Below are 20,294 nucleotides of genomic sequence, written 5' to 3'. Positions count from 1 at the left end.
ACTTCACAATCCCCCATGTTATCATCTGCCTCTCTTAAAACAGCAAAAGCAGCTGAATCAGCAGAGGTACAGCACCATCGGTGTTGCACAGTATTGATTCATTCCCTGAGCAGCCATTCATTTGGAGCACGGCGTCAGGTGAGGCAGGGTGTGTGCATGGAGCAATGATTTAATTGCAGCCTAGATGCACAGAGCAAGGAGTATGGGATTGACATCATCACATGGATGTTAGAGGATATTTGACTGCAACCGGGCGGGGGGGCTAGTAGGTAATCTTTGATAAGGTTCTGTGTGTTTTGCTGCCATCTACTGCATGCAATATCTGTTCTCTTACTCATTTACTCTGACTGAACTTTCCATATGCAAAGAAGATAGATTTGAAAATAAGGAACCTGCTATGTTTCTGGTTCTAAAATCTTAAAAACAATTCAAACTCCCATATTTACGAAGTTCTAATCCAGATCCTAAGTAGGATTCCCGTTGTTGTGCTCTTTGTAAGGTGGTAAGTGTGATACTGAGGCTCTAATTCAGGAGTGGTATTTATTTGTCTTTTGAATCTGGGCCAGTGGATCTGGGATGACTGTGCTTTCTGTGTAGTATTTATCCACAAGTTTTTCTAAATAACTGTGAACCCTCACAGCAAATGTATTTTACAACTAGACTGAGAAAACACTTTTTGTTTTGGGTAGAAAAAGCACTTAGTGGGGTGGAAACATGCTCCACAGCCAAGGTGTTAGCCTTGAGGCAGGCAGTCTTTTTCCAGAACACGATTTTGTATCTTCTGTAGCCACTCCATCTGGCCCGTGCCTGCCGCTCCTTTCCCACTGGGGTAGGCAGGGACGTGAATGGGAATTCTGCTTCACAAGTGGCAGTGCACAAGCTCTATAGCCTGTTTGCAGAGTGGAGAAACCCGTGTGTCCACAGATCTTCTGCCAAGGCTCCATTTGTTCAAATATTGCATTCTCAAACTGGGAGAATGACCTGCAAAGGGTTTTCCTGTTGCATAGTTAAGGACAGAGGATTTTTTAGTTCAACAGGCCGGGGATCGGCACACCTACATAAAGCGCTGTCCCCATTCCGCCCTGCAGAAGGCACCGTGCTTTGGGAGCGACGTCCCTTCAGCGCCCACAGAGCGGAGCGGTACGGCTACCAGGACTGCCTCCTGGAGAGGCCGAGCCTCGGGCTGTCCTGCAGTGCGCGCTGTCTTTTGATGGCCAGCTACGATTTGAGCGTAATTTTTCCTCTCCGTTGCACAAGCCTTCTGCGCTGAGCACAGCGTTCCCTCTGGCGGTCGCTATCGTTCCCTCTGGCGGTCGCAGCGTTCCCTCTGGCGGTCGCCTTCCACGGAACCAACAGCTGCCAGGGGCCGCCAGTTAAGGGCTCCTTTCTCATTACGTTGTAGAAATGCTTTTTGTTGTTGTTGTTTACTTTCCCAGCCAGCCACGGGCATACCCGAAATTCAGAACTACAGAGCTGCCACAGGAGCACCAGCGCCATTTAAGAGCAGCTCGGCAGAGGGGGAGGATGTTGGGAACAGCACCAAAAAATAACTAATTTTCTTCTCGGAAAGCCCCAAAATTGCATAATTTTGAAACTCTCTCTCAGTTGTTTAGAATACCGCGGATTATTTCTGAGCTGCGCTGCCCAGCGCGGGGCGGCGGGGTCCTTCCGACTGGCGGAGCGCGAGGGCCGCCCCAATCGTGCTGACTCACGCTGCTCTGCTCCGCGCCGGCCTCCTCCCGCCGGGGCCCGCGGGTTTGCTAAGGGCAGGCACCCAGCGCCGGCCCGGGCCCCGGCTCCGGGAGGGGGGGGCAGCAGAGGCGGCGGCGGCAGCATTTTGAGGGCCTCGCCCAGCGGGGGCGGCCGGGCCGAGTCCCGCTGCTCGCAGATCCGGACGACTCCTCCTGCGCGGCGCCGGGCCCGGCTGCGGGCGCCCAGCGGCGCGGGTCCACGTGTCCCCGCGCCCCTTGTTTACTATCGGCCGAGCGCCGCGCGGAGCATCCTGGGGGCTGTCGTCTTACCGCGGCCGAGTTGGCAGGAGATGGCGGCCGCGAAGACTACAGCTCCCGGGATGCCTCTGCGCCCGCAGGGGGAGGTGTTGGCCAATCGCGGCCCCGTCTGCCCGTGATTGACGTGTGGCATGGTGCAATCCGCTGCGCGGGAGAGTCAAAACATGTCCGCCCTCCGGGCGCCTTCCTGACGGGCAGCGCTTGCGGCCAATAGGAAGTGGCGATCCCTTAAGCGGCGTCCTCCTCGGCCACTCTGCGATCGAGCCCCGGCGGCGCGGGGCGGGACCGAGCAGGGGGACGAGACAAGGGGGGGAAGCTGAGAGGAATTCGGTAATGGCGACGGGTTCGGTAAGTGCCGCAAAGTTCGTGGCTGTCGCTGTGGAGGCCGCGGGGTCCCGCGGGGGCGGCGGCTGCTGGGCCGGGGGTGACGGTGAGGCGGCCGCGGGACCCCCGCCGTGGGGTGGCGGCTGAGCGGGGCGCGTCGTTTACTCCGCTCCGTACCCCCGCGGCGCCGGGACCGTTCTGTAGGCGCTGCGCTTCGGCCGCGTTATTGCCTCCCTCGGGGCGCTCGGCGGCGGCGGCGCCGGGATGTGGAGGCAAGCGAGGTGCCGCGGAGCCCCCCGCTTTCCTTTGCCCCGCTCCCCGGCCTCCCGTCCCGGGTTGTCAGAGCGGGGTCGCCGCGCCACGCAGGGAGCGGAGCCGGCCCCGCGCGCCGTGGCCGCTGGGGGAAAGGAGCGCGCGGGGGACGACGGCGGGGGCGCGCGGGGTGGGGGAGGGGAACGGCGCGGCCCCCCCGGCCGGGGCGAGCTGTTACGCAGTTGTGAATGAATGGGGCTTACGCGCATGCGCGGTGCCGGCGGGGAGTTTATAAACAAGGGCCGCGGCCAGGCGGGTCACGTGACGGCGGGGGGGCGCGGGCGCGGCGCTGAGGGGGCGGGCAGCGGCGGGGGCGGCTGTGCGGGGAGCGGCCGCGAGCGCGGAGGCGAGGCGCCGCGGCCAATCGGCTCCTCGCTCGTGTCGCTTTGTGGCGGTGTTTTTTTCTTCGAAACGCGAGGAGCTGACGAAGCGCAGGGCGCCAGTCCGGGAATGCGTTCGTGCCTCCAAAGAAAATGGGGGCGCGCACGGCGCTGCGCCTCACGCTGTGCCCGATAGCGAGGGCAGAACGCGCTGCGGTGCGGATGAGGCGTCGGAGAACGAGGCGCTCCATCGGGAGCTCGTCGGGCCGCACGTTCTCCTTTCTCTCACGTTCGTCCTGCAGCTATTTAGAGGCAGAACGGCGCTGTCGTGGCTCCTGTCCTCGAGTGGATCCAACCGTTTGTTACAACAAAACGTTCTTTCATAACCGTAATCACGTGCCCCCTGATGCATTACACCAAGAGAGCTCGGAGGCCGTGCTGTTCAGTAGATGATTAGCTTTTAGCTGCTGTTGGATGTAAAGCGGTGCCTGGGGAGGCACTCAGTGGTCACGCATGTGGCAAACCCAGCAGTTTCTTTCTTCCTGAGTGGAATTTTTTGCTGTTTTGTGATGGACCCTGTGACGCTTAGAAAGTAATTGTGGTTATTTCAATTTGGGATCATTTGAAGAAGAGCAGTAGATAACTAAACTGCTATAGACTGGCTAACCTTGTTTTTCAGCTTTCAGGGACAGTACTTGTGTAGGATTACTACAGCTCCTTGGCTGTCAAAGATAAAGAAGAACGCTGCTTTGGGGGTAAAGGTTGCAGTGCTAGAGCTGGGGAAATGAAACTGTACAAGAAGCTGCTGGTGGGGGCCTGCTTTGTGTTCCTCTTCCAGCCCACACACAGTGCCTGCTCTTACACATGAAGCTGTGGCTGGAGCTAGTGAGGATCACAGAATAGCCAGGGTTGGAAGGGGCCTCAAAGTTCATGAAGCTCCAACCCTCCTGCCACATGCAGGGCCACCAACCTCCCCGTTTAACACTAGGTTAATAATAGGTTGCCCAGGGCCCCATCCAATCTGGCCTTGAACACCTCCAGGGATGGGGCATCCACAACCTCTCTGGGCAGCCTGTTCCAGCACCTCACCGCTCCCATAGTAAAGAACTTACTGGGATGGGCAGGGTAGTGAAAAGGCTCCTGCGGGTGAGGGGAATTGTGGTGCTGAGGGCGTTAGGAGACCTGACAGCAAGTCACCTGGAAGGAGGATGGTGGAGCAAACCCTCTGAAAACCAGGTTCCCACACCTGGGGGGCTGGGAGCTGGCTGGGACCCACCCGGCTGCACCAGTGGTGGTGAGCGGCTCAGGGCATGCAGTGGGCAGTGCTGGCACTGACTGCCTTGCTGGCCAGGGCGGCTCCTGGACACCACGGTCACAGGCCTGCAGGGAACATTCCAGCCCTGAGCAAACACACATAAAAACTTACATCAGGAGAAGTCACTGGGCACTGTAACACTTAAGGGGGTTTATGTGTATGCAAGTTTTAATCTCTGTTTCTTTAAAGTCAGATACTTTGGAACATCCTAACATGGTGTGGGAAGTGAAGACGAATCAGATGCCTAACGCAGTTCAGAAGCTGCTCTTGGTAGTGGACAAGAGAACTTCAGGGATGAATGAGTCACTGGAGTTGCTGAAGTGTAATGAAAACCTGCCCTCTTCTCCTGGATATGCGTCTTGTGATGAGCACATGGAGCTTGGTAAGCAACACGGCCTGCAGAAGAGGCGAGTTCTGAGGCTTGTTTGGTTGCAGTTTTCGTGTGGTGAGGTTACTGGAAGCTGACTGAATGAGATGACTGGCTTAATGCAGGTAGGGCAGGGAATGTGGCAGTGAATTGTGGCATCTGAAAGTCCTGCTTTATCACCACTTTTCCCTGTAACCTATTTCCAGCTCTGACACACTGGCTTGTTGACTTAAATGTGTTCTTTGAACTTAGAGGTGCGAGTTTCCGTTCCTGATTTCCAGAGGAGTTTTTTTTGGCTCAAGAATAACAAACAGAAAGCTCAAGAGCTCCTCCTAAAGGGAAGTTGCCCTACTTTAGGTCAACTCCTACCAGGCATTCCAAAGCAGAGAAATGTTTAACTTGAGTTAAATGCTGGAGAAAAGTAGTGTGCATGTTAAAAAGGATTGATATAATCCATGTAATATTAGTGCATTTAATTGAAATGGTAGAGTAACTAAGAACAACGATACTTAGTTACATGAGACACAGAGTGTTGTTAGTAAGCTGGGCTCTTTTTTGTTATCTGTGTAGCATGAGAAATGTGAGGTTACTGCTGGGTATTTGCACCTGCCAGGCTGTATACCCAGCTTTAATGATTTCTGAGCTGTTAGATTCCAGTTCACTGGTGGGAACATGACAAATTATACCCTATACAGCCTCTGATGCTGATTATTTTTAGTGACATACCCACTAGGACAGAATAGTTCAGTTGCCTTTTACTGAAGCGCATCTGCAGAATTTTGCAGTACATTTTTGTATCAGCTGGTCAGCGTAGTAAGGAGATTTAATGGCCTCTTTGCATGACATTTTTCTTAAAGTGTTTGTTTGAATGTATGGTAGACCAGAGATGCAGTGGTTTCTGTGAACATTCTGTGAGTGTTGTGAGTCGGGTTTGTGAAATGCTGGTAATTGTGAGATGAGAAAATACAATTAGTTACTTTGTTGTGGTTTGGTTTTGAATTTTATTTGCAAGTTTCATTGTAAACTAGTATTTATCAGTGGGTGTAATTATGGTAATTTGTGTGTTTGTTTGTAGATGATCTTCCTGAACTACAGGCTGTGCAGACAGACTCTGCCCCATCTGCGCTTTTTCAGCTTGGCACCGATGTTTCGCATCAGGAATGTTCAAGGCCTTCGTGGAACCAACATACCTCAAACAGCAATTCAGAAAGTGCTCATTCTTGTGACAATGGGGTCAACTGGCTGACAGAACTAGCAAACATCGCCACAAGTCCTCAGAGCCCTCTGATGCAGTGCTCTTTTTATAACAGGTACTGACGTTAATTGAAAGTTCTGGCTCAGCATTGCAATGTTATGTCTCCAGAAACACTTCCTTCACTCTTCCCACCATCTGCCCTCTGACTTTGAAATGTAGATCTGTTTATTAATCTTTCTATGTAGTACCTGGAGTCCTTTTGCAGATGATGGCACACAACTTGCTTCAGAATCTGCTGCAAATATCTCTTAACTGCCAACCGCCAACGAAGCAGGGTGCTATGAAGGCAATCTCTGAGCACAGATCTTATGGCAGTTGCCTCATGTGGAGCAGCAGATGAATGTGTTGTGCTAATCTCTGAATACTTGTTAGTGTGATGTAATTAGTAATAGTTACTAGTGCACCGATTCCTACTTATTTTTATAAGCTAATTGAAAATCTGGTGGAATTCATTGTTATTGTTTCAGATGTGTAATCTGCAAGTTCTCCAAGGCTGTGGGAAATACTGTGGTATCTTAACATTTTTCTGGGCTTCCTCTTTTATCATCTGGCTTTGCTCTAGGCTTAGAATAAGAAAATTAAATACAGTGCTGCTAACAGTAATGCAGCAGGGATCTCAGCACTGTGACAGAGCAGGCATCCTTAGGTCCTACTCTAAGGACGGAACATTGATTTCAAGGTATCGGTGCAGACTTCTCCATTGTGACGAGGAAAAGCTGATGAGGGAAGTGGTGCTGTCAGCTGGGGGCTGGACAGGAGCTGTGCGGTGCATCCAGTACTCAATCTGTACTGAGTCTTGTGAGGAATGTTTGTTTGGGGTCTGGCTCACGCAAACAGAAGTGTTTTCTAATGTATTTCACAGAGAAATTTAAAACTGTTGGCTGTATCTTCTGTCCCATGACTGCAGTGTAGCTGCAGCCATACGCACAGTAAGTCACCTGCTGTCAGCAGCCAGCAGCACTGACAGCACCCTTGGAAAAGTGCTTTTAATATCTCACAAAAATATGGAAGGTGTTTCTTGGTTATTCGAAAATCTGAATGCTGACAGGATATTTGTGTGCATAACAGCTGCGGTAAGATTTCATATGTGAAATATCATAAAATCAAAGTAGTTTAGTGTAAAGGTAGTTATGTCTTGCATTGCCTTACTCTGAAATGTTTTAAAATGCGTTTTCCTATTGCAGATCATCTCCTGTTCACATTATAGCTACAAGCAAAAGTTTACATTCCTATGCACGTCCTCCACCGGGTTCCTCAAAGAGTGATCCCAACTTCTCCAAGAGTGATTTGGATGAAACACCGGTCAGACATGAAAGGGTGAGATGTCCAAAACCTTTCTAAACTAAATAAAGATGTGTGAGCTAAGGTTTTTGAGGAGAGAAGCTGGTTAAAAAAATGAACTGTTAAGTTTTAAGGTGGATTTTCTGTTAGTATTATCAAGAGCAGACTTGGCCCTGCAGCTTTCCAATAATTTTTCCATAGAACAACAAATGCTTTCAGTACTTCTGTGGATGATTAAAGAGTGATAGCTTATAAACTGCTTGTATGGGCTCAGGTGAATTTTGGAGGATGAAAAAAAAAAAAGCACATTTCAAATCAAGTTTGTGAGAACACTAGTTAATGAAATCACTCAATTTCTCATCTCCTGCATTCCTTGAATCTTTGTTTTCTTGTTAACATTCCTGTTTGTGTTTAAGGCAGAATTATGATCCAGGTGTGAACTAGAGAACACTTAAATGTGTACAGCACCAGCCTAAAAATCTTGCATGTTAACGTGTCAATGCCATTGTGCCTTTTCTAATAGACAAATAGCGAATCGGAGTCTGGTATTTTCTGCATGTCGTCGCTTTCAGATGATGATGATCTGGGATGGTGCCATTCTTGGCCCTCAACTGTTTGGCACTGCTTTCTAAAAGGTAAATACAACGTATCATTGGGTAAGGATTTCTTTCTCTTTTTTTATGTGATGGCAATATTTATTAGTTTTTCTTTTTTTTTCCCTCCTCAAAATATCTCTTAGGTTCTCGTTTGTGCTTTCATAAAGGGCGCAATAAGGAATGGCAGGACATTGAAGATTTTGCGAGATCTGAAGGCTGTGGAAAAGAAGAAAATCTCTCAGTGAGTGCTTACAAGGTAGCCCTCAGTTCTGACACATTCCCTTCAAAGGCTGAGTGCAGTATTGACTTAGCAGTGTTACTCTGTGCCTTTATTTACTGTGTGGGAAGAGAGGTTGGTGTGGAACTTGCCTAGTGCTGCTCACTGTTCTGTTTGCGTGTCTTGGCAAAAAGCATCTGAGCTGAGTTCATTTAGGTAGGTTTTATCAATTTTTATTTTCATGATAGCACATGTAGAATGTTGCTATTTGTAATATACTGTAAGATGATAAGAATACACTGATGGTATCACAAACGTGTATGCTTTCCTTCCCTGGAAATTCTGACTGTCTGCATGTTTACAGGGCTATGGCTCCGATGGTTTGAAGCTCATTTCTCATGAGGAAAGCATTTCCTTTGGTGAGTCAGTGCTGAAGTTGACTTTTGATCCTGGCACAGTGGAGGATGGCCTGCTCACAGTAGAGTGCAGACTTGATCACCCTTTTTATGTTAAAAATAAAGGTATGAAGTACTCTAAGTATGCTCGGTTTTATGTTAAAATGCTCCTAGGGAAGTAGTTGCAGGTTTTACTACTGTCTCTTGTTACTCATGGAACTTACAAAAGCAGTGTTGTAGAATCACTGTGCTATTTGTGTAAAGAAAAATAGAACCTGAACCAACAGAACAGTAAAGCTACAGGAATACTGTATATAACTCGAGGAGGTTTGGTCAAATATATGAGTGGAATGCAGGAAAATGGGTAAACTGGGGGGAGAAAGGAAATCAGCAAATACAAGAGACTTTTCTGTCATATTAAATGTGGAACTTCTGATGATAAAAGTTTCCAGAGTTTTCTGATTTTTCTTTTGGATGAAAGAAGCTGCATCAGACCATTTTAATGAAATGATAGCATTTAGATGTGTAGGATTGCTCCAGTTAAGACTAGAGAGATTTGTCTGGCCGTTTGTCTAATTTAACTCTTTACCACTTCAGGTTGGTCATCTTTTTATCCAAGCTTGACTGTGGTACAGCATGGCATTCCATGCTGTGAAATGCATCTTGGAGATCTGTGTCTACCTCCTGGACACCCTGATGCCATTAACTTTGATGATTCAGGTGTTTTTGATACATTTAAAAGGTAATTTTTGAATAAAGTGGCCTCAGTGGTTATTGTGTTTAATGAGTAGGGACCTTACTTAAGTCTACCCGAACGTGAGCGTTACATAGAAGAGAGAAGGAATACTGACGGTTATGCAGGGCAATTGAGAGGGAAAGCGGATATCAGGAAAGCTGTGTGGTTTTGTGCTGTGCTGAACTGCAAAGTAATCTCTTGGCCTAAAGTAACTTCTCAGACTCTGCTTATGATAGTCTCAAACTGATCAGGTGAAGCAGTAAGAAATGTGTCTGTGCAGATTCTTCAGGTGTCACAGGTTAGCTTTAAAAAACACGGTATGGTTGTCCCACAGTAGTGTTAATCAGCTGCTGATGTGTGCTTCATAGGCTGCTGTGTCCCTGAAGCAGTGGTTCCTAGGCACTAATTCACATGCTGTGGCTTTAGAATACAGTATTTCAGTACTTTCATAATTTGTTATTTTTGTAAATTCTGCATTTTGTGTTTCTTTCCCAATACAGCAAGTACGTCTCACTTCAGACAAAGTTAGAGGAGCTTGAGGTTTGCCTTGCTTTGAGCCTGAGAGTGGACTAGGTGACCTTCAGAAATCCCATCCACCATGAATTATCCTAAGGAACTTGTACAGATTTTTCCACACTCTTCAGAGATTTCTAAGTGTGGTTGAATGAGTCTTTTCCTACCTATGTTCCAATCTATGTTAGCTCTTTTTTAGCATCTGATTTTAGGCCAGTTGCTCACTGTTATTTCTTACAGTTGAAAAAATGAATTCTAAGTGCTGTTAGCGGTTCATGTCTGAAGGGCTCTTGCATATCTTGTGTGGGCATTTGCTGTTTTGTTTTTTTTTTTTTTTTAAACTTACTAACCCTTATTCCGAAGTGCGTGTGAAGAGGGCTGGTAGAATCATTGTATTTGAGTCTTACTGAAGAACTGTGGCTCCTTATTCATTCTGCAGCCTAGCTGAAGCATGGCTGGACACCTCAGATTCCTTGTCTCTATTTCTTTGGTCTGAAGGGAATGTCTGTGAGAAGGGAGCTTGCAGCAGCAGCGGTGGTTAGCAGGGCAGAATCATCAAAAAGCAAAATTCTGTGGCTGTGAGATGAGGAGCACTGCAGGACTGTTTGGAGAACAGAGAGATTCTTTTGTGTTACCTCGTAAACCTGGAGGTTATGAGCACTGCCCCTGCTTTGTTATGTATTCCTCCTTCAGGGGATTTTGGAGACAATCCTTCAACCTCCACCCTTGCTTTGGCCTTGTCCCCCATGAAGGGGCTGCCTGTGCAGGTGGGTCTGGGCTGTCACTTGCAGTACTTCTGTGCTAGTTAGTTTGGGAAAAAGAAAGTCTTCTAATCCTTTCCTTTTGCCATAATTTGCTTAAGTACAGCCACACTGAGCAGCTGGTAGAAGGAACCTTACAGTTGCACTCTGCAAGGTGGTTGCTAATCCAGAGTTCGGAAGTTACAGTTTAGTAGCACCTTTGTTGGTGTTCATGTTGCATGATAAAGCCTGTGGTTTCCAGACTGATCTGCTCACGCTCAGGAGAGACTGTTTGTTATCACATCTTCTGTAGTGGTTGCAGTTCTCTGTAGTTGTTGGCCAACATAAAAATACAGCAGTTTTATAGTTTTTGCAGGTTCAAGTTGTATAGGAGCAGCTCACCAAGTTGAAATGCTTGAAGCGGGGAGGAGCTGTCACATTTTTGTCACTAGAGGGCAGACGTGTGTCAGCTTTGAACTCAGTTGCAATACTGTGACCCTCCAAACATTTCTTCAAATGTCAGTGGAAGGTTTGTCTCTAAAAGAATTCCTGTGTAACGATTTAAAACGATTTAGTTATTTGTGCAAGAGCATATACAGTGCTGTTTATTTTAATACAGGGGTTTCATATTCTTACCATGCTTTCGCAAGGGAACTCAGCACTCCTCCTCCTCATGCAGTTGTCACTTCAGTAGCTGTTGTGCACTGACCAGCTCTGCGTTACAGGCAGGACAAATGCAGAAAGAGAGCATTTCAAATAGTGTGACATTTTCAGACAGTGTGTGATGCACTGCCATACAGCCGGGGAGCTGATGGTACACAGCAGATGGTACAGAATTGTGGTTGGTCTCCCAGACCCTTTTTACCCACCTGTCTGTGTCAGGCACAGACTGAAAGCACACACTGACACAAGAGATAGCAGAATACCAGAAAGGTAGCAGGGATGGAGGGAGAGCAGCTGCCTCAGGATTGCACGTCTAAAATATCTGATGGTTTTCTGGTATGTCTTTTCTTCTAGTTACGACTTCACACCGCTGGACTCCTCAGCAGTGTATGTGCTCAGCAGCATGGCTCGCCAGCGTCGCGCTTCTCTGTCGTGCGGAGGATCAAACAATCAAGATGCCGAAAGATCAGAATGCAGTACTAAAAACTGTGCAGCTACTGCAGCATCGCATCTTTCCTCCACTGCTTTGTGCAGCAAAGCTGGCAAAAGCCACGGCTCAGGGACTGCAAGTACTGTGAGTGCCACTTCTCCAAACAAGTGCAAAAGACCAATGAATGCCTTCATGCTTTTTGCCAAAAAATACAGAGTTGAATATACTCAGATGTATCCAGGGAAGGACAACAGGTAACGGCATGACATTACGGTGTGGTTATTACTGCGGAGCTGGCAGCAGATCCGTGTTCCGCTTCTAATCATAGAGTGGACTAAATTTTGTACTTGAAATAGCAAGTGTGTATATTACGTAAAGACTAAGTTTTGAAAGATGCTAACGCAAAATGTATGGGCAGGCTTTAAATATCTGCAGTTCTCTGTACATTTGACACAAGCCATTTTTGGCAAACTTGCCTTCTGCTGAGAAAGCGTTTGGGACAGCGGCTGAGGTAGGAGTGTGCGCACCGCCGGCATCGCAGGTGTACGGCAGTCTGTGGGACACTGGTGAGAAATGTTTGTGGGGGAAAAAGTACCAGCTTCTCTGCTTGGGTGTTGTTAGAGAAACAGGGAAGTCCTGGCTGTTCTAGTATAGCCATAATGGTCTTGACGTAATACTGTATCATCCACGAAGCTACTGCCATTTATTGTAAGTTGTATATCTTGTTAGATAATGAGTTACTGATTGATTGGATGTCTGAAAGATCTTAATCCAAACAGCACATAGGCAAATTGTGCTTGTCCTAATAGCAGAGAATGACCTGGTGGAATGTGCTGGGAGAGCTGTGCATCTGTGTGCTTGGGGGAAAGGATCTTGCCTTGTTCGTCCATGCTTATAAAGCTGCCTGTTGTGTGTGTATGTTGAAGCACACTGCTATGTTGTGCTGGCTGTACGTCTGTAAATATAAATGAAAACACACGAATGAACCCATTTTAAAATCAGATTTAAGAAATGTATGTAAAACTGTGACAAAAAAAAAAAAATAATAATAATACTGTTTTGCATAAAAGAATGTGACAGAAGTTAAAGGTGATGGTGCTTTAAGAGGGCTCCTCTGCTGGGGAGGCTGAAGCTGCTGCTGAGAAACAAACTCCTGCCATGCAAACAGCCCACCCTTAAATTCCAGGCAATCTCGTGCACCCTGGCAGTGACGTTCTGCAGTGTTCCCAGTAATTTCAGTGAAGCAGATGTGCAGTCTTCAAATTCATGGCAACTATAAGTGAGAAAGTGACAGAAAGTCAGCTAGGAAAGTTTTTGATTATTTAATTAAAAAGTGCTGATTAAATGGCTGCAGTGAGCCAGAGTTGCAGTTGGATGAGTGTGAGAATAGTTTGAATGTTTCAGTGAGCACATTCATACTGATGCAAAGTGGAGAGTTACTTGTAAGCTTTAGAGTGCACTGCTCCCTGTGCCTTCTGAATGCACTTTCTTGGCATCCATAAAATACAGTGAGAGCTCACTAACTGACTTTCTGGGCACTCAGCTGCTGTTGCTTAAGTGTTACTGTGGCTGTTTGGAGGCAGCTGTCACGTTCCTAAAATACAAGTATGCTTGGTGTTCAGAGTGCTGAGTAAATCTTAGCCGTGGTTGTACACAGTGCCAGTTTCCATACTGTGGAGTTGTCGTGTTTGTGTTTTTTGTGCACATGGGTGAGGACAAAACTTGAAATATTCAGAGCTAAAATGTCTGTTCGGAGATAAAGTGGTTCAGGACATGTTGAAGAGATAGCGAGCTGCAGGCGCTCCGAGCCCAGCGTGCCTGTGCTGCTGTGGACCAGACCTGAGGGCCGTACTTCAGAGACCTGGTTGTCAGGCTCACACCTGTTGCTTCTGTGCATGTTCTTGCTGTAGCCGTAGCTGAGCTTCAGTTGTGCTTTCTGAAAGATGGATCATTTGGGCAGCATACATTCAAAAAGCGAAGAAAATTCTGCTGGCATTTGTTAGCGCTGAACATCATTACTTGAGTGAACTTGAAGCTGCCTCCAATTCTGTTTCACAATTTGTTTGGAACGGACTGCAGTGTAAGGGCTTGCACCCTCTGTGGCAGCATGTTGCTGTAACGCTGCCGGGCATCTCACCAGCACTGGAAGAGGAAAAAGGCAGCGTACAGAGCATGGCAAAGATGTGCTGGGATGAAAGGGCTGGAGGGGCAGCTCTGCAGTACTTGTTTCTGGTTGGGAGAGTCGTGTCTCTTAAGTCAGATGTCTCTGTATGCATTTTTTTCCATCTTGGAGGTTCACTCATAGAACTGTTTCCTTGGAGAAACGAAGAATCTCGTCTGTGCCTTAGATTTCTTGAGTTTTTTAAACGTGCTGATGAGCCCTCATTTTCAGTGCCTCCATGCAGTTGGAGTCTGGAGGTACCATTTCTTTGTAGGCTTATCTATTGCATTTGAAAAGCAAACATTTTGGAGTTTTTAGCTGGAATTGCAATGGCTTTCTCAGCACACCTTGCTCTGGGTCGTGTTGCTTTTCCCTGGGAGGATGTGTGGGAATGGTTTCACTGCCAACAGGGAGCTTTTTTAATAAGGAAAATCAGTATTTCTAGTTGCATGCACCTTTTTCTTAGATCTAGTTGTCCAGCTTTCATCACTGTCATCTGAAGCCATTGCCATACCTGCTCTGTAGATTAATAACTGTTGATAGGGCAGCGACTGTGCGGAGATCTGCATTCAGCCAAAGGATGGCATTAACATTTTAATAGAATATTGATCCAACATTTGGGAGCACAGTTAAGCAATATGGCGCAGCAGCGTGGGGAAATATTGTCCAGAGGTCATCAAGCTTACAAGGAGCAGAAAAACGACTCATTCAGCTCTTGGAAGTCCCAATGGCTGTGCTGGAACAAACGGTTCCTCTCTGTGCAGGAATGTTACATGGGAACACAGCCGTGTGCTCGGCCCACTCGTGTTCTCCCTGCTGGGGGCTGGAGGTGGAGGAAGCTCCACAGATCACGAACCAGACGCGGGGGCAGCAGTTAGTCAGACCTGAGGTCATGCTCAGATCATTGCCCTAATTATTAGAGAACATATTTTCAGCAAATCTGTCAGTCTGTCATGCAGGCTTATGGTAGAAAAGCAGGGCAAAGCAACTGTGGTTGTGGTGGTTCTCAGCACTGTTTAACATCCCTCTTTGCTGGTTTCTGCCAGTCGCTGCATATCGCATGCACACACTTGGAAATTCTGCAATGCTTGTTGGGCCTCACTCAGCTCTCAGAAGTCTCAGCTGTTTGACTGGTAGAAGAGAGGAGGTGATTGCGAAGAAATGTTTGATTTCTTCTGTGCGTTTTTTTAAAATGTTTCCTAAGGGACTGAGATTTAAAAAAAAAAAAAAAAATTAAAAAACTATAAAATCCCATTCTTGACCCTAGTCTGAAATGTGTGTTGCAGAGCCATAAGCGTGATACTTGGTGACAGGTGGAAGAAGATGAAGAATGAGGAGAGGCGGATGTACACGCTAGAAGCCAAGGCCTTGGCAGAAGAACAGAAGCGTTTAAATCCTGATTGTTGGAAACGAAAACGAACAAATTCTGTAAGTTTTGTCAAGCTGGGTTTTTTTTCTCCATTATGCAGACACATGTTTGTGTGGTAGCAATGGTGTTTTCTGTCTGTTCAGGACCTGCTCTGCTCTCCTTCCTTCTTGTGGGACACAGGAGGCAGACAGCACACATCTGTTTCTGTGCTTCATGGCAGTTCTGTAAATTGTTGGACTGGAAGTGCCCTGGGGGAGCACGTGAGCTCCTGGTTGAGCCTATGAGGTTGCACACACATTAAAGTCGTTCCTTTCTCCGAAACAACCAAAGCTTCCCCAGAGTCCTGCTGTTGTTCACTAAAAGCTTTTTCTTTACCATTTTCTGGTGGTTTTTCTTCTGTACGTACAAAACTATGGAGGGAGCAAATGTAATATTTTTTTTCTTTAGTTTCACTTATTCTTATGTCTTAATTATAAAGTACACTGGGTGATACTTCCTGTGTAGGGAAGGTTTTTCCCACTGTGTAGAAGGCGATCAAATTAAGAGTCAGCAACAGATCAGGGCTTTCAAGCTAACCTGCAAGCCACCAAGCAGGCAAGTAGGGCGGAAGGAAGGGCGCAGGGTGGTGCATGGTGCCGCACGTCAGCCGTCATACAGCTGAGCAGGAGCTCCGTGTGTGCTGGGCTGAGTGGATTTATCATCTCAAGTTATTGCCTTTCCTTTCCTGTGTATGTGAGCCTGTTTTCTCAAGTGCCTACAGAGATGTTGCTCTAAGAAGAGTGAATAAGAGAGATGCTCCAACACCAGTTTGCTTCTTTGCTGCTGTACGCACCCTCTGCTGGGGAGTCTTCAGCCCTTGGTGGCAGGTTTCACCAGCTGCCAGGAGCGAGCTGTTCTTATGTTCACTGTCATTTCCAGATGTTGCTCTGTATCCTGCTTTAATCAACAATGGCATCCCTGTTAACTTTCATATGGTTTTTGACTAATAGAACTATTACTACCATTTCTACAGTGCAGGAGTTGTGGGCCTTGCCCTGAGAGCTCACATTCGCTTCCTTGCACGCCACTGCCCTTCAGGGAGCTCAGTGGGTGTGTGTATGTAACGGAGATGAATATTTGGGTTGGCTTTAGGGAGAAGGATGTTTCCTTAACCTACCACAGCACGTAGATCTTACCTACCTACCTGTGTAGCAGTAGGGCCTTACCTTGGTGTTAAAACAGCAGCAGCAGGAGTCAACTTGTTTACTTGTTTTAGTGAATGAAGCATTTTGTTCACAGCTCCAAATAACAGTGGTCAACTGCAGGCTGAGACAAAGAAGTTTTCGTGGTCTTTTGGTGATTGGAATAAAATCTACTGTTTTGGACTCTGGTTTTCTTCTGAATACGTGACCAATGATAACACGTACTTCTGAATGCACGTTTGCCGCCATTTGCTGCTTCCCCTTTCCGTGGTAACTGCTGATGTGTTTTTCTCTACCCCCAGGGCTCACAACAGCACTAAGCCAGGATTCTGCCCACAACGATGACAAAATGGCTGTTGCTTGATGGCAAGAAGATGTTGAGATCAAGATCTATTTGTTGTGAATTTGTGTGACCATAAAATGCTGGCACCATCAAGTCAGAAACGATGTAATAGGAGTGCGGATTGCTTTTTACAATAGAACATTAAGTAAGCTAAAACTATCAACATTTTAAACCAAATTGCCTTATTTCTCTTCCAAACTTCATATATGTATCAGGTAATATAGGCTTGAAAATGGATATCCTGTGGTGCTAAAGTACTTCAGAAAGAGGCGAAGGAGATGTGTATAAATGTTTATTTTTAAAAGAAAATGTACAAAAAGGGGAATTTTAAAATATGTAACAGCTGTTTATATACATCGATTCTTATTGCTGATTTATATGTATTGCACAACCATATTATTAATTACGATTCTGGGGGCTGGGATTTTATGAAATGGCAAGCAGTGTATTACCAGTAGCCTCCCAGTCTGCCCAGATGCCAACAAGTTGGCAGGACATGTGGGAAGTGGAGAGCACAGTGAGCTGTAGCACGGGAGCTGCTTCTTGGGTCGCCACCTATCGCATCTGTATCCGCAGTGAGATGTTCGCACCAGCTGGCAGTAGCAGAGCCCTCACTTCCACCAGAACCAAGGGCTTGGGCCAGGGCAAAACGAATAAACAACATTATCTCAAGAAAAAATGGTGCTGTTGACGTCGTCACCGAGTAGTTTTAACTTTGTGTTTGGTCTTTGCCACATATTCTGCAATATTTTATTTCGCCATAAGACCTCTTTATGGTGGGGGCAAACTTTGCACTTAACTATACGTGCAACACTTGCACTTTACTTTTTTTTCCTCCTCCAACTGTCTGACTTAGAGCGGCTGCAGTAGGATGACAATTGCTTCTGCTGTGAACTACAATCATGGCTTTTCATGTACTAAACAGCTGTGTGTTTCTTTTTTTTTTTTTTTTTTTTAAGAATCACAACTGTAAATTTCAGTTTGACACGTCTACGTGATGTTGCCCCTAAGATTTTTGCACACTATATTCTTGTATATTATTTCAAATAAATTCATTAAAATTTGGTGCTGTGTACTTTATGAAATGAAGATGATGCCATGTCAGGTCACCCCCAGCCCAGGACAGCTCTGTGTGAGCCTGGCAAGAGTCTGTTTTTATACTTCATGCTTCGGAAGCTGCTGAAGAACTTGAAATACTGAGTTCAGGATTGGAAAGGCAGTGTTCTTTATTACAGTTGAGGCAAAAAGAGAGGTGAAATCATTATAAATGACTCCCGAGTGACAGAAGAGCAAGAGCAAATCATTGATGTTATTTATAAGTATTTTTCCTTGTGTTAAAATTAGTGATTTTTAGATGGAAACTGATGAGTTTGGCATTTCAAAAGGACAGTTTTCTGAATAAGGCTAATATGTATTCAACTCTTTAAGACTGCACTTGTAGGAAAAAAAGAGCTACTTCCTTATTAGAGATATTCAGCAATTATACTGTAATATTTGAATATGTTCTAATTTTATGCGTTTCTAAATGCAAAAGGAATGTTGGAGAACGATTCATTTTTAATAGCACATAACAAGGGTACAATTTCATAACAACGTTTGTGTGTAAATTCCCATCAGAATGTGAGAAGCTGCACAGGTCAAGTAGGTAAACACACCTCCCTGTAAAGCGTATGTGTGTGGAGGTACTTTACATGAACCCTAAGCAGAGCTGTGGCACCACAGGCAGTGGCTGTGTTCCTGCTCACTGGAGGGCTGACATGGCTTTCTGCAGCAGCTGAACCATTATGGGATAGACGGGAGCAAACTCCTTTCCTTCTCGTGCTCTGACTGACTGAACATAGGCTTCCAGTGCACCTCTAAGGAAAAAAAACACCAAAGCTGTTAAAGCAATAAAACTGTGCAAAGTACTGTAAGTTCCAGATCCAAAAATTGAAATTAATCACAACCATTCCTTGCTACGGAATTTTCCTTAAACGATTTCCCGTATCTTTGTGGATGGAAGTGGAGAACAAAGCCTGCAAAGCTCTACAGAATTGTTCCACGCTCTTTTCTCTTTTCCTGCATGTTTTGAGGAGTGAACAAGTTAACATTTGAATAATCAGCAGCACATGTTGCAGATGGCTTGAAATGACAGCTCTGACGCACAGGCGCAGGCACAGTGCTGTACTGGTAACCTTTAGAAAGGGAAAGAATAGACTCCAGCTGCTGCACACACTGAGAGCACAACTTCCACAATGAAAGTGGGGCACCGGCGGACGGCTGAGTGCCCTCAGGTGCTCTCCTGGCTCGGGCTGCTGAAATGCTGTCCTGTGGGAGATGCTGCTCTGTGCCAGAGACAAACTGCATCTATGCGCTCATACATCTTCACTTGTTTTTCTCACTTGCTGTTGTAGAATGTCACACCTGTGTGGATTACACAAATAGAGAACTTCCGTGCTAAAAGTGGCAATTGTGATGGCATACTTGTCTGTGCACAGCTTGACTTGACTTGCTCTGAAAGTAGAGAGCCTCCTTTTACCTAATGGTGCTATTAAGTAGCAGTGTTCAATTATGCATCTGTACAACAAAGACTGTAATGTGAAGTTCAGCTGTGACACACTGGTCCATGAAGCAGGCTTGCTCCATGGATACTCAAACACACAGCATCAAATTTAGTTCATTTTTCCTTCCCCTTACTCTCCCATTTCTTCATAAAATACAATGAATTGGGTGAGGGTCCTTCTGAAAGTCTTTGTTCATCCTACATTCCATGGTGCTGTTTACAGCAAAATGGTGACACTGAGGAGAAAACCACACATAACCAGCAGACCAGGCACCTGGTGCCCCCCCAGCAGTGCTCATACCGAGGTCATCGCAGAGCATTCCTGTGGTACCCCAGCTCCGTTCCGCACAGCTGCAGCTCTGGCTGCTCGTGCCCCAGCAGGAGAGCTGAGCTCTGGGTTGCTGACTGGGGAAGTGGTCCCAAATGTGTGTGTGCTGGAGGTGCTGCAGCCTGGGGTGCCCCACCTCACTGCCGGGCAGCGACTTGTGAGCCTCCCGGCCGGAGCACACAAACAACGTGACCAAACACAGGCACACAGACACACAGCTGCAGTCAAACTTTCCAGGCGCATCACACTGCAGAGCTCAAGGCTGATGTGGCAGGAAGGAGCTGCAAGCAGCTCTCCTGCTGAGCACAGGGTGGGAACGAAGCAGGCACTGCGCAGTGCCCACTGCAGCCCTAGGTGCAGCAGACCTGCACGCGCTTGAGAGCTCTTCAATTTCAGTCACAGTTCTTCACCAATGAGACAATGCTGAGTGCTCCACACCTGGTTCCAACACATCCTAAGTCCCTTTGCTTTTTTTTTTTTTTTTTTTTTTTTTGGCATATCAAGAAGCAGCAAGAGAAAAGTTATGCCTCTTCACAAGCAGAATGGCAGGGACTGAATATTTGATCTAGCTGTAACAGCTGCCTTTCTGCACTTGGTCAGCTCCCTGAAAGCTTTCATCCTGCTTTTCCCTCTGAGAGTATCACAGAGCCTACAGGGATGGAAGCAGCAGTTACAGGACTGCTCGCTGCCCTCAACTCTCAGGGGCAGCTCACCTTGCTCCCATCACCAACGCTGTCTGCAGTGACAGGCCATGTCCCCAGGTAAGCTTTAAATCCCATGAGAAGGCATGACAGGGGAAGAGAGAGCGGCTCAATGTGTTTCTTAGTCCTGCAGGTCCATGGTGGCAATGGACACATGCAGAGCACATGGTGAGCACTAAATGGAGGTGGGAGGTGC

General features: G+C 46.7%; 2 protein-coding genes across 4 annotated transcripts in view; one reads left to right on the top strand and one right to left on the bottom strand.

Moving 5' to 3' along the window:
* Nucleotides 1-2,228: 2,228 nt before the first annotated feature.
* Nucleotides 2,229-17,591, top strand: HBP1 (HMG-box transcription factor 1). Of its 3 annotated transcripts, none has more exons than XM_052681179.1 (11): nt 2,229-2,357; nt 4,470-4,662; nt 5,723-5,957; nt 7,087-7,219; nt 7,707-7,818; nt 7,923-8,020; nt 8,361-8,517; nt 8,989-9,133; nt 11,398-11,727; nt 14,921-15,062; nt 16,487-17,591. In XM_052681179.1, the coding sequence occupies exons 1-11, from the start codon at nt 2,343-2,345 to the stop codon at nt 16,502-16,504; spliced, it is 1,578 nt and encodes a 525-aa protein (XP_052537139.1). In that variant the 5' UTR covers nt 2,229-2,342; the 3' UTR covers nt 16,505-17,591. The 3 variants fall into 3 exon arrangements, with proteins under 3 accessions (XP_052537139.1, XP_052537138.1, XP_052537140.1); XM_052681178.1 differs by having other exon boundaries at nt 7,923-8,035; XM_052681180.1 differs by having other exon boundaries at nt 2,312-2,357; nt 4,474-4,662; nt 7,923-8,035.
* Nucleotides 17,422-20,294, bottom strand: part of COG5 (component of oligomeric golgi complex 5) — a 177,904-nt gene continuing 175,031 nt past the window's right edge. Inside the window, exon 22 of the mRNA XM_052681177.1 lies at nt 17,422-18,383. Within this exon, the coding sequence (XP_052537137.1) occupies nt 18,269-18,383 (115 nt within the window). The 3' untranslated portion in view covers nt 17,422-18,268. The remainder of the gene's footprint in view (nt 18,384-20,294) is intronic.

The sequence above is a fragment of the Tympanuchus pallidicinctus genome, unplaced genomic scaffold (genome assembly GCF_026119805.1).
Source record: "Tympanuchus pallidicinctus isolate F22 unplaced genomic scaffold, pur_lepc_1.0 scaffold19, whole genome shotgun sequence".
Taxonomy (NCBI): domain Eukaryota; kingdom Metazoa; phylum Chordata; class Aves; order Galliformes; family Phasianidae; genus Tympanuchus; species Tympanuchus pallidicinctus.
Note: the sequence above shows the minus strand (reverse complement) of the source record. Positions and strands in the feature narration are given on the sequence as shown.